The 13,470-nt window shown below is 35.9% G+C and overlaps 2 protein-coding genes across 2 annotated transcripts in view; one reads left to right on the plus strand and one right to left on the minus strand.

Annotated features, from left to right (window-relative positions):
* The window catches only part of Ec (ubiquitin specific peptidase echinus), a 128,415-nt gene that overhangs the window by 7,819 nt on the left and 107,126 nt on the right, over positions 1-13,470 (plus strand). The gene's annotated exons all lie outside the window — the stretch shown is intronic.
* On the minus strand, positions 2,310-4,141 carry LOC144470012 (uncharacterized). The gene is made up of 3 exons (XM_078180775.1): positions 3,472-4,141; positions 2,712-2,905; positions 2,310-2,360 (listed from the first exon to the last, which is right to left on the minus strand). Exons 1-3 carry the CDS (start codon positions 4,139-4,141, stop codon positions 2,310-2,312), a joined length of 915 nt encoding a protein of 304 aa, XP_078036901.1.

Here is a 13,470-nt window from a genome sequence, read left to right on the forward strand (position 1 = left end):
GAGTGGCAAAATTGCTAGTTTTCGTTGCTGCGCATTACTGAAAATAAATTAAGAATAAGACGCGGTTATAAGACTTAAACGTTCGAAGCTAATCACACCTTCATACTTTGAAACATATTGTCGTTATCATGATTAAACTAACCTTAAATAGAAATGATAATCGAGGACGCTTCCGTGTAAACTTTCATTAATATTTTTCTTGCACCATGTACAGTATCAACAAGAAGATAAGTTTCTATTAGTAAAAATGGCTTCCATAGAATTCTATTAATTCGTTCAGAATATCCATGCAATTCTATAGAAAACTGCAATCTCGTATTCTTCATCGATCTAAAGTTGTAATATATGTTTGTAATAGCCTTTATGTAATTTTTTTTTGCACCCATACAGTATCACCAAAATTAAAATTTTCTATTAGCAAAAGTAACTTTCATAAAATTCTATTCATTCATTCAAAATATTCACGCAATTCTGTAGAAAACTGCAATTTCGCATACTACGCAATGCTATGTGTCATTTAAATAATCGAGGCTGACCTTGGGCAACAAATGCGCCCGTTTTGCAGTATAAAATCGAGCTTTTATTCGATTTGGTACGCAAAACATAAATCTTTCGAGCAGAAAATGTGAACGTGACCGCGCCGTAGAATTTCGCAGCATGTTACGTGACACGTTCGATCGGTTAGGTCGTCGTCGTCGCATAAACGAGCGCAACGTTCGGCGACGCTATCTCGGTCTACTTAACAATCGAAGCATTCGAAACGGTCGCACATGGCTGGGATCGCGAGATTATTGCCCGTCGGATTTTTCTCCGGCGTGGAGTTGCAGCGGGGAGAAGCCGTCGCGACGGACGCACGCGCGCGCTCGCGCGTATTTGAGCGCGACCCTCCGTCGTCGGCCAGACCTACCCAAAGGGAGACCAATTTGCATACAGAGAGCGCAATGAATTCGCGACTTTGCGTCCCGCGACAACCTATGCCCGCCCTGCAAATATGTTGCGAATCCTATCGATGTTCGCGACAAACTCTGTTTAACAGATTATAAAATCGCGCCGGTTCTATTACGATAACCGAAAATGCCCAGGCCGTCGACGGGAAGAGTGTTGGGCACTTTAACTGAGCTGGGAACTCCTTGACTAAGTTTACGGTGGTATTAAACGATTTGACAGATTTCAAATTTGGTGAGAGGCGACGAAAGAAATGATAGTTTTAACAAATTTATATTGTAAATTGGTATTTTATTAATAGCTTATTGGTAGTTTACTGGTTCACGTTGTGTGAAATTCGTTGATGAAGATTAGTATACAACCCCTGGCAAAAATATATTTATAGAAAATTATTAACCCTTCTTTGCATGATGATGGAAATTTCAATCATAACATTTAGTGAAGAAAAAAAGGTACTCAAAAACTGTAAACTTTAAATTTGTTGTTGCTGGCAACTTTATAAATGACTATTGCGTACAACAAAACGCAGTTGTCAAAAAATAGCAAACGTCACTGTCAATTAACAAGCCTAGAACTTGTCATTCCAGTGTTTGTTGTACATTTCCCAAATGTAAAGGCTATTCCACAATTTCGTGTAATAAATGTGGAGTTAATTTGTGCTTGAATAAAAATAATAATTGTTTTTTAAATTATCATTTAGAATAAAGGAGAATAAGTAAACAATATCTTTTGATTTATTTAGTACTGAGCTATATATGTAACAATGCATAATGATGTAAATTTCCATCATACTGTTTTTTAAATAATTCAAATTCTTATTTATACTAGGATTTTTTTAAATATTTTTCCTTTAATCTAGAGCATTAATTACATCAACCTGATTTATTTTTAAAAAATAGGAAAAATCATGCAAAGAAGGGTTAAAGAGTTAATTTATTCTATGAGAAGGAGGTATACTAATCGCGGCTTTAATAATACTAACAAATGGTAATTTAAATCTAGGGTGTTATTTTTTTTCGATAACTCATTTTTAAAATATCCTTGTTTTTAGTTATTAAAATCGTTTATTTATTAGCGCCGAACAAATGATAAACTTTGTGATATACTTGATAGTTGACAATTTACTATAATTTATATTATAAATAATGTATAATAATATGGAATGTATATAATAATAATATGTAATCTAAATTATTATTAATGTAATCTTAACTAATTACCATAATCTACAAAATTCTTATAAAGACATAATTCGTATAATAATAATTACAAATTATTATGTCTAGGATACGACGGTCTCTTATAATTATTATTTGCCGTTATAGTGAAAAATTGTACGATCATTTCGAGGACATCTAAAATGTCTATGGACAGCTTTCGATGCTTGCATCTGAATTCCCTTGTGATTCCGTTTTCTATAAAGAAGAAACAAAAAAAGTTTCAAATAAAAATCACAGTTAATGTTCACTGGTATCTGTTGATATTAATTATTTATTAATATGAAATAATATTATTATATATCACATATATTAAATAATATTATATCATATAATATATATTAAATAATATTATTATATATCACATATATTAAATAATATTATATCATATAATATATATTAAATAATATTATATCATATATTATATATTATAATAATATTATATCATATATTATATATTATAATAATATTATATACTTAGTGCACATTTAAGATTTAATATTAATTCAGACTATCGGAAAGATTTAATAATCAGGTGTTCTAACGAACCTTAAAAATACTGTGAAATTCGCTCGAGGTTGCCATATAAATGACAGAGAAGATCGTTGGGAAGCTCTTGGCAATGAAGAAAAGAACCTCTCTCTTACTGTCCGTGCAACACGACAGTTTTGGCCAAATGAAATTGATCGCCCTGGCAACTCGGTATGGCGCACGAATAGAAAAGAAAGCCAGCATGATGATCTCTGTGAAGAATTATTCGCTACTGTAGAGAATGTTCTACGTCAATGGTCCTCTCAACATATTTCCGCGTACCACCCAATCAGCCTGCGATTAGATTACGTATCACTAAAATACTATGTTGCTAGTCTTATATACAGGTTTATTAAAATGTAGCTTTATGGTATTGAATTGGAATATCTACCAAACGCCATGCTTGTTTTTTATTACAAGATTTTTCTTTTAATCTACTATGGTGGAAAATATTAATGATGGAGTTGGATACGATTGAAGAGCGTGTTAAAATTATGCTATTTGCCAAGTGATGAGAGAGTAGGCAAGTAAATAAATATTGAAGTACTAAAATATTGAAGTAATATTGAAATATTGAAATACTGAAAAATATTAAAATATAGAAATATAGAAATATTGGAATACTAAGATATTGAAATATTGAAATAATGTCTATAAACGTGGTCATGGTAGCCATTTGACAGATATAATTAATGAGCTAATTAACTAGAAATCCCAACAAAGTAAAAAATAGTTTACTATCGAATCCACGACTTAACTGTATTGGAAATGGGTTTACCTAGCATGATTTGATACCCCAGTTCTCTAGACCGCCAAGATCCCTCGATCGCTCTGAACACCATCAGATTGTAGAAGATCAAGCAGTCCAGCACCGTGAATATTAGAAACGGGAAAAGCAAGAACATGAACGTGTTCCAAACGTAAATATCGGCCATGTCGCCCTCGTAGAAGTCGTATATATGTAAGCCGATGGCTAGTTCGATGATGCTCGCGGACCAAATTAACAAAATGCCTTTGATTGCCGTTCGTCTCTTGCACAATTCGTGGCCCAATCTGGTGTCGTGCCGGAAGACGTTCACGTAGAGGAGAAACTTGAGCACACCGATGGTTATCACGGAAACATCGAAGCTTATGAGACAGACGTAATCCATATTCAGTATCTCGTCGACGGAGAAGAACCAATTCAGAATTTCTTGGAAGGGTTCGATCAGGATCACCATGTTGGAGCAGGCCAGGCTGGCGATATAAAGATTCATGGCTGTCCTCATCGAGGCTTTCGTAAGGATCACCAGTATAATAAAGAAATTTAGGCTGACTCCCAAAGAGAGGAAAGTCAGGTCCATGATCCGAGTCGTGCTCGCGGGGATGCTCGATTTCACCGTGTTGATTTTCGTGATGCTGGTTGTTCTCGGTGTTGCCGGTGGAATCGTTGGGAACCAGATCTCCATGTTATCGAAAATGCAGCTCGAGCCTCGAGGACGTCGTTCTACAATAAGCGGCACGTATCAGATGCGATCGTTTCATGAATATTTAACGCCAGGAATATCGAACGCATCAAAATGATTCATTTCAGGGTTCCCGCTCTCTGCGGTTGTCGCCAGACTTCGAATCTAGATGCAAAATAAAAGTTCGATTATTCTACGATTCTACCATCTTTAATTGCAGCTGCGTGTTTTTCTCAAGAGCGCATCGATTCCGCGGCCCTGTTACTTGAATCTCATCTACCATTGTCTGTCATACGATTTACGAGAATTTCTTTTACGCGAATGGAAATATAAGGGTTGTAATATACAGGTAGATAATATGCGGATAAATAATATACAGACAGACAATATATAGATTGCAAGTAATATAAAAATATTATCACGGGAATTTATATAAATTTTGTATGATTTCTGTATAATGTATGTAATATATAAAATGTATATAATATTTAATATTTAACATTTTTAAACTGTAAAAGAAGAAATCAGCTTTTACTAGTTTTTTAGTTCTAGCGTTAATTATAATAATAGTAATAATAATAATATTAATAATAGTAGTATTAATCCTTTGCACTCGAAACAATTTTAACTGTAAATCTACAATAATTTTTCCGACTTATAGTACTTCCATTCTGTCTGACATATTGCATTTCTTAAATCTAAACTTTGATGATGTCTATTATATTAAAATGATCTTGGAAAGTGATGTAACAATTTCAGTGGTGCCTCAGAGCCACCACTCAAGTGCAAAGGGTTAAAACAGAGAACATTTTTATTTACCACTTGCTACAAGTCACTACCGCATGTACAGTGGTTGTAGAGACTCCTTAGTGTTCACATACCGTCCGTAGAACCAGCACTGAACAGAAAAAACAATAGTTATAGCGTTCTAGCTCTCAATTTGAACTTTCTCCGTCCCGAACACCGTCAGGTAATTAATAAACTGAAATGTGGGTGGGTTCTGTTGGACAGTCCGTGACATTACCTTACACGCGACTTTTTCATTTTCTAGAGTGCTTTTTAACGGTTAATAGAACGATGAAATGCACGATGCATAATTGAATTTGTTGAAGTTTGATACAAGTTTTATAGTTAACGAAGATTAAGACGCTAATATTGATTAGTAATGAAAGCTGGGTGTTCCGATGATAAAATTAGAAATTGGTTGAATATGTAAGGGAATAATAAGAAATAGAGAAACAACTTAACGGCCAAAAATATTGTAGTATTAATTAATATTTCCACTTTTATAGCTAATTGTTTAAAATATTCAATATGCAGTGTTCAGTGTTGAATATTCAACATTCGATAATCGAGATTCAACATTTCAATATTCAATACTCAATATTCAGTACTCAATATCCAATACTTAATATTCAGTACTCAATATTCAATACCCAATATTTAATACTCAATGTTCAATATTTAGTAGTCTGCAGTCAGTATTCTACATTTCAATAGTTAGTATTCGATAGTCAATACTCACTATTTAATATTTCAATATTTAATACCCAATATTCAGTAATCAATATTTAATACTCAATATTTAATACTCAATATTCAATAGTCGATATTCACTATTCAATATTTCAATATCCTATAGTCAACATTCAATATTTCAATATTCTATAGTGAATAGTCAACATTCAATATCAAAGTTGTATATCGACTATGAAAAAATGGAAACATTAAACATTAATATTACAATATCTTTGTTTTCTATAACATCTTAACTGACTCTCCCTACGTATATTTCGCTGTATAGTTACGCGTCTATTCTCTCATACCGTCTACAAGAGAATAAAGGAACTTTTTTGTTTGCTAAGTTGTTTCTTCACTTATTATTATACCCTCATATATTCAACCGACTTTTAACTTTATTATCAATTTTATTATCTTTACTAAAGAACATTAGTGTTTGAAATTTCCGCCGCTTTAGTTTCGTGTTTCGCGCCGGAACTAAAAAGCTAACGATTATACTCGTGACCGAAGTTTTCCGCTTCGAGTGTCCTCGCGTTGCCATCGAATTTAACAAGGCCGTCTTTCTACAAGTTATCGGCGAACTTCTTGGAAATGTACCGTTTTAACGATACGTGCGTGCTCTTCAAAGTATCGGCCAACGGAAAACAACGGGAACTTGTCTGCGAAAAGCGGACGGTTTGGTGGACGACGATTAGGTTCGTTAAACTGATATCTCTAGATTGTATACGTTTGTTTAACAGGAATTTTTCTTTTACATCCATACTTACGTCTATGTATTTGCTTAAATATTTGCACCCTGTTGCACTCTTTAAACATTCCTTGGACGGAACGCGTTTCTTCCAATGCACGATGCTCGGGAAAACGGTATTTTGTGACAATTTAAATTATTTTTTAAACTTTAAATTAAATTTATTCGACAATTTCGATTTTTCCCTCCTGCATATTCCATTTCCATGTTTAAAAAGTTAAGAAACATAAAATTATTCGATAAAGCGAATGCAACAATTTTGTTGAGCCAAAACAGATTTTTCGAATAGCTCACTCACTTAGCTAATTAATGCACAAGTCTTTAATAATAAAACGCAACAAAACATAACAAAACCAACCAAAACAGTAATATATAATGTAGTGTATCATATGTAATGTATGATATATAATATATCTAAAAATAGAAAGTGTACGAATATATTCAACAATCCCATACCTCTGGGCAGTAGGTATAGTATGCGATGACTCACGGGTGGAAGTGCATACACGGCATAAACCCGTTCACCAAGAAGACAAAAGATCGCAGAAGACATAAGAAAACCCTTGACCCTGACACCACGGCGAGGGTTCCGTTCTCGATCATGGTAACGATCCGACGACGAGTGACGAAGATAATTTCGCGCAAATAAATCATGTCCCGTCCGACATACATATTTATCCGGCGAGGAGGATAGCGCCGGCAGACGTGACCGAGGGATGGAGACGGAGAAATGCAGTCGCCGGACTGCATAATGCAACGAGAGATGCAGCAGGGGGAGAGAACTCTCGAGCCTGTCGCTGGCAAATGGCCACCAGTGCAATATCGGTCAGTATTCGGCCCTGTTAAATTTATACTTTCCGTTTAGACGCGCAAGTTCCTGCGAAGGACCAGGACACTGCCGCCACGAAACTAGAACGACCGGGTGTTCCAGCCATTGTGCACTGCTGCACGTGGAACGTTCGCAACGCGCGCGTTTTCATGGTGAAAACCGAGACAATGTAATTCTGTTTCTTTACTGTTCCCTATTTCGCCGTGAGAAAACCTGCCGAAACGAAAGGTCGCAACGGAGAAAGGAGCAGATTACGATTTTTTCTGTTTCATCGCGTTCTCAGGTGTGAATTAGAGGGCCGCGAATGAACGGTATTGTTTACTTTCTTTCGCGAAAGTGCGGCGAACGAGCAGACTGAAACGAGCTCACTGAAAATAATTAAAAATAGTCATTTTTAATGCATATTGAATATTTAATAATGAATATTAAATATTGATTATTAAATATTGAATATCGAATATTGAATATTAAATATCGAATTAATATTAAAGTTACTATCAAAATTATTATAAATGAGAGGTTCATGAGGTAATTTGAAACAACTTTTTCCTTAGCGAAAATGCAATCGGCAGCTTTGTTAACGAGTTATTAATGAAAAACGGTAACCAATGAGAGGCGAGTACGCGAACTACGTAATCGAGTTAGCGAGCTGAACATTACTTCGCTTCGAAACGCAACGACAGACGATAGCTACGTTCAGGCTATGAGTCATGTTCGAATGTATGAACAAGGAGCGAATGTGTTTAAGAGAAACGGTGTTTATCCTTGTTTCTCAGAATGACTGACGAATATTTATTAATATTTCGAATCCGGAATAGTAAGTAGTTTAATAATTGCAGCTGTTTTAATATTCTGTTACGTATGATACCTCATGCGTGTTATATAAAATTTGTATGCGATGTAACAGAGGAGATTAACGTCGAAGTTCGTAAATGACTAAATGATCAAGTTTATTATTAATAACATTTCTGAGATGTAATATACATTTCTGATATTTCATTCGCTCCTTGTTCGTTCTTTCGAATACAACGAGTAGCCTGAACGTAGCCATCTGCTTCTCTTACGTCTCGAAGAAAAGCAATGTTCAGTTCGCTGACACGACTTCATAGTTTGCGTGCATATCTCTCGTTTAGCTACTATTTCTTGTTAATAACAGGTAAACAAAGCCATGGTTTGCATTTCCGCTAATTTTGATACGCCCTGTATATTATATATTGAATTCAGCTTTCCCGTATCAGTCTCCCGTGTAAACGGTCAGTGGTTAGTTCGGTCTATAAAAGGAGCAACAATTGCGACGTAGAACACTGTCGAGAATGGGTAAAAGCGTTGAGCCTTTTAAGGACTATGACCTCTCTCTGCGCTTGTTCGGTTTTCAATCGTTATCGAAAGAATGACTCAATAACATTTGACGAGTATCAACATTAATTCTTCGAAAGTTGCTCTTTTACGACCAGTATTTGTTAGACAATGTCCGAATTGCTTATCAGAATTGAATTCAGTTTTACACTATCTATTATATTATCTATTGTACAAGGTATAATAGATACAGAGATATAAAATAGATGTAGATGTATAATAAATATAGAGTACAAGTATATAATATGATGTACAAGTATAATAGTATGTATAATAGGTATAGAGGTTAACGTCATGCCGACCCACTCCTCGCTGCTCTTTGGACGCTATCCCATCGGTCGAGAAACAATCTCGCATGCTTGATTGGCTAGTACATAAAGGTTAAAGAACCCTTTTCACGGCTGCTTTGTAAAATTACTGGACTCCTGTTCGTTTTGGCGCGCGAGCGTCTTCAACTTCGACGAATTCGCGTTTTCATCGTTGGGCCAGGTGTGCGATTCAGTTTTGCGGGTTCTTCTGTGCTTTTTTCTTCTTGGTTTCGTCTGCCGGGATCGGGTTAGCCGATTGGGGAGAGGGCGGCCGTCGGGGGCCAAATAAGTGCAGTGGCAGGGCCACAACCGGTTCCTCGCGTCGCACAGTGGTCCTTTTCTCAAAATGCTGGGCAAAATGCAATTTTTGAAGCACAGTTTATTGTTAATCATTGTCTCTAATAAATATCTTGCTCTCAAATTTTTATTCTATCTGCGAGAATTTTTATTATTTTTTTGCCGACCATGATCTCTATAATTAATAAATAAAATATCATTAATGGCATAGGTGGAAAGCAGCGTAAACTATCATTTCTCCATTAAGAAAAATTAAAATACAATGAATACTATCGATCACGTAGTGTAGAAAACTGATTATTCGGCAATGGTATTTTTATTTGTGACAGATAACATAAGTTAGGTTAGACCGAAACTTTACCGACTTGTGAAATAAATAGCGTCACCTATTGGTAATATAAAAATGGTTTGCGATCAGTAATTTATCGCAAATGAAATTTCCAAAGTGCATAGTTGAATAAGGTCTAAAGAATAAAGGGAGAGAGGAGAAACAACACAATAATCTGAAATCTTAAAACAGCGAAGAACAGAGTCTTGGTAAGCATAATCGGCGTCATAATATCTGTGCTTAAAGATGATTATCGCTGTAAGAGATCGAGTAACCATTAGGCTTGATATAATCGGAAAGGCAGAAAATCTACCATCCGGCAATCAGAAAAATTATCTCAATGAGTCAATTTATTTCGTCAGGTATGCGCAATCTTCAACTTGGACACATATTTTACTAGTTCGAGATATGATAAAATGTCGTATTTTTAGGTAATTGCGTATGACAGACTCTTTACGTGCTGTTGATCAGAACACGTGATCGAGGAATGAAATAGGTTATATTCAACTGTTAATGTGTGTATTCATTAGAGAACGTACAGACTGAATAACGGTAATAAATCACATCGTTCTTTTTTTTACTTAATTACTACGTTTACTCGCTGAACTCAATCTCGCTTTATCTTTTGTATTTGTTACTACCACTATGCACGTGCACGCCGCGCGCCTAACCCAATCTGACCAACATTCGTTCTCCGACACTCGCTGAGGTGGGCGATTCAAAGATTAATCTCAACATGTACAATTATCTGCAGAATAATTTTGTAAGTATTTTAGATTCTACGAGTTTAGCCATGTCTGTACAATGTTTAAAAGTATTCATTATGTATGATTTATAGTATATTCAGTATTAATATAAATAGTCAAAGATGCATTTTTACTATTGTTGTTTGCTCTTCTCTATTTCCCATTTTTACTAAATTGATTAAAACGTGTACCGGAATGTAATAATATTAAAAAACAATTGACAATATATTTTTTATTTTAGGAAATCTTTGAATGCTGCAGATGGACGAGTATTAAACGTTAATTTTTATTTGTTTTTATAGGAAACTGTATATTATTTTACACATAAAATCGTTAAATAAAGCACATGGAATATTTCTGTACAGGATATATCAGGTACTTATAAAAAATATTCTGTAAACAAAACTAAAAAAAATGCTGGACGATTGTCAGCGTGGCCGACTGTATATTAGCTACAATTCAGTTCGATCTAAGCATGATCACTGTCAGTGATCAATTAACAAATTTTATCAGTTAACAATCGATCTAGTTACAATGGCGCGTGGTGTGTCCCGTGGATTTAGTTCCGCCATAATTTCCGACACGGGTACCGAAGCCTCGTAAAGTTCCATGGGTCTTGTTTGTACCTTGGCTGAAATTGTTTTCTCGCGGTGTGGCGTGGCGTCTCGAAGAATGCAACAAACGGCTCTCGGGCATAAAATGTTTCTACGCGCATGATACTGCAAAAGAAGGATGTATCGCGAGTGGATGCGATACCGCAGCCTCGTGCTCCTGCTTGGTCCTCTTGTCAAGAGGCTCGTGATATTTTACGCGTGACCGGTTCAACAAGTTTTTCTCGAAGGCCGCAATCACGATGTGCAACTGGGCAACATTTGATACTCGGGCGCGCAGGTGCACTCTTGAAAAATTTCGCGGGCACACTCGCCCCGACGAAAACGCGGTGTAATCTTCACCCGTGAAACAAGAAACGTAGGGCTTCGGATCTGGACCATTGGCTTCCTAATAATTATTCACGGAGGTGCAAATAGTGTGCGCAACAATTTTCAAGTGGATCCATTTAGTTGTGTCTATCGAATACTTTATAATTATATCGTTATAATTAACATATATTATAATGATATCGTTATAATTGTATACATTATAATATATAATATCGTTTATATATAATATAATATCAATCTTTATTTTATATATTTGGCGTATAAAACAATGTTGCAGTATAAGCAATGTATCACACGCTTTGCTATAATATTAGGTTAATGGAACGTCTATTTGTTAAGAGATCAAATTTTGCTCGAATATGTAACATATATTATATCATATAACGTGTAATTATAACATATACAATTATGTTAGATATTCAAGCAAAATTTGATCTTAGTTGTATTAACCTAATATTACAGCGAAGCGCATGACGCATTGTATATGTACATTACGATAATGTTTTATTTAATGCATACGACAAATATAAAGAATGAAAATACATTATATATGCAGAAATTATTGATTACTATAGTTGTAATTTTTAGACAAATTAACGTTGATTCATTGGACTCGAAAACGCATGATTAGTTTTCAATTCATTTACGTACTTACAAAATATGAATTAGAATAGGATATGATCTATTTTAGGCAAAAATATCGGGGCAATTAACTAATTTTCTACGAAAATCGTCAATCACTTTATATACATTGGGGAGAAAAACTAATATATGCATATCTTTTAAAATGATACTTTTAGAATGGTGTAACTTTTTTAAAACTGTTCTAAATGACTTGAATATTTCTGTAAACGTTAGAGGGACTAGTTTACTGTACAATAACAGAAATATTTTTTTCTAGATTTTATTATCACTTGGTGTAAAGCAGAATGTAAAGAAACCGTTTGTTTTTCACTCTTTTTACCCAAGCTTGTAACGAACATTTGAAAAATGAAGAAAGAAGGAAAGAAATGAAGAAACAAAATAGACAGCAGCTGGTAAATGGGTTCCAAGAGGTTCGTTCAAGGTGGATGAAATCATTTCAGTAGATACGCGTAGGACAATCGAACGTGTGAATTTTTCCGCAGGAAAGATTCGCGCCGTTCCGATCGTTGGGCACGTAATGACGGCCAAGAGCCGCTTTCCCGTTCCCGGGTATTCCGAACTTTTTCCCTATCCGTCAACGGCGAAATCGTTTGTCGTTGAACCCGGTGCCGCGGCCGAGCGCTGCCAACTTTCTTCTGCATCTTCACGTAATTGTTTACCCTCGCGTCAAGCGGCTGCGGTTACAATCGCGAAAGAAGGAATTCCAGCAGCCAGCCGCTTCTATCCGGGCGCACCGCGTCGCGCCGCGCCGCACCGCGAGGTCTCCGCAATGCGGTGAAACGCGATGATGCTGACGCGTATAAATCCAGCGAGGCTGCATTAAATGCACGTGGCTAAACGGCCCCGGCGTATCTTTGAGCAGAAAACGGTCGGCTCTTTTCGTTTTAATTTCGTTTCCGTCGCTTCCGTGTGTTCCGCGGCCGGATAACGATCCGCGCGTCTGCCACGCGTTTCAATTATGCGCCAGTCTTTAACTTGTCTCGCCTACAAAATTCACCATAGAACGACCTCTATGCCTCCGCCCGACTGTTCGCAGTGCCTGGCTGAAGTTCCCCTATGCGGCAGCGAATGCTTATCTTTGGTATAGGGTTCAGCCAACGTGCAGATTATTGTCTATCAGCGGAACAACTCGCCGACGTACATTGTGTCGAAAAAGTACTCGGAGTTTCTCGTTTTACAGTCGCGCGGTACGTGTGCGAAATAGTTTTTCATTTGTTGCAAGTAGACGCGTATGTACTCGACTGCGACGTTTGATCGCGATCTCTTTATTGCTGCACTATTTGCAACAATTATTCGAGTCGGTCGGTTTATAGTTTATACTGCGATTGTTAGAATTTGAAAATAATTGAGATTTGTCTAGAATATTATTGATATTCTCGTACTTATTGTATAATATATAATTATACATTTAATTTATACTATTGTGTAGTACTATGTAGTTCAATACTTATTGTATAGTATCATGCGCTTGCGTCTCATTGGTTACTGTTTTTCGTTAATAACTCGTTAATGAAGCCGCGGATTGCATTTTCGCTAAGAAAAAGGTTACTCGAAATGACCTCAGGAAACCCTCATTTCCCGGAGTTACTATAATTTTGATACACCCTGTATAG

This window comes from Augochlora pura, chromosome 5 (assembly GCF_028453695.1).
Source record: "Augochlora pura isolate Apur16 chromosome 5, APUR_v2.2.1, whole genome shotgun sequence".
NCBI classification, from domain to species: domain Eukaryota; kingdom Metazoa; phylum Arthropoda; class Insecta; order Hymenoptera; family Halictidae; genus Augochlora; species Augochlora pura.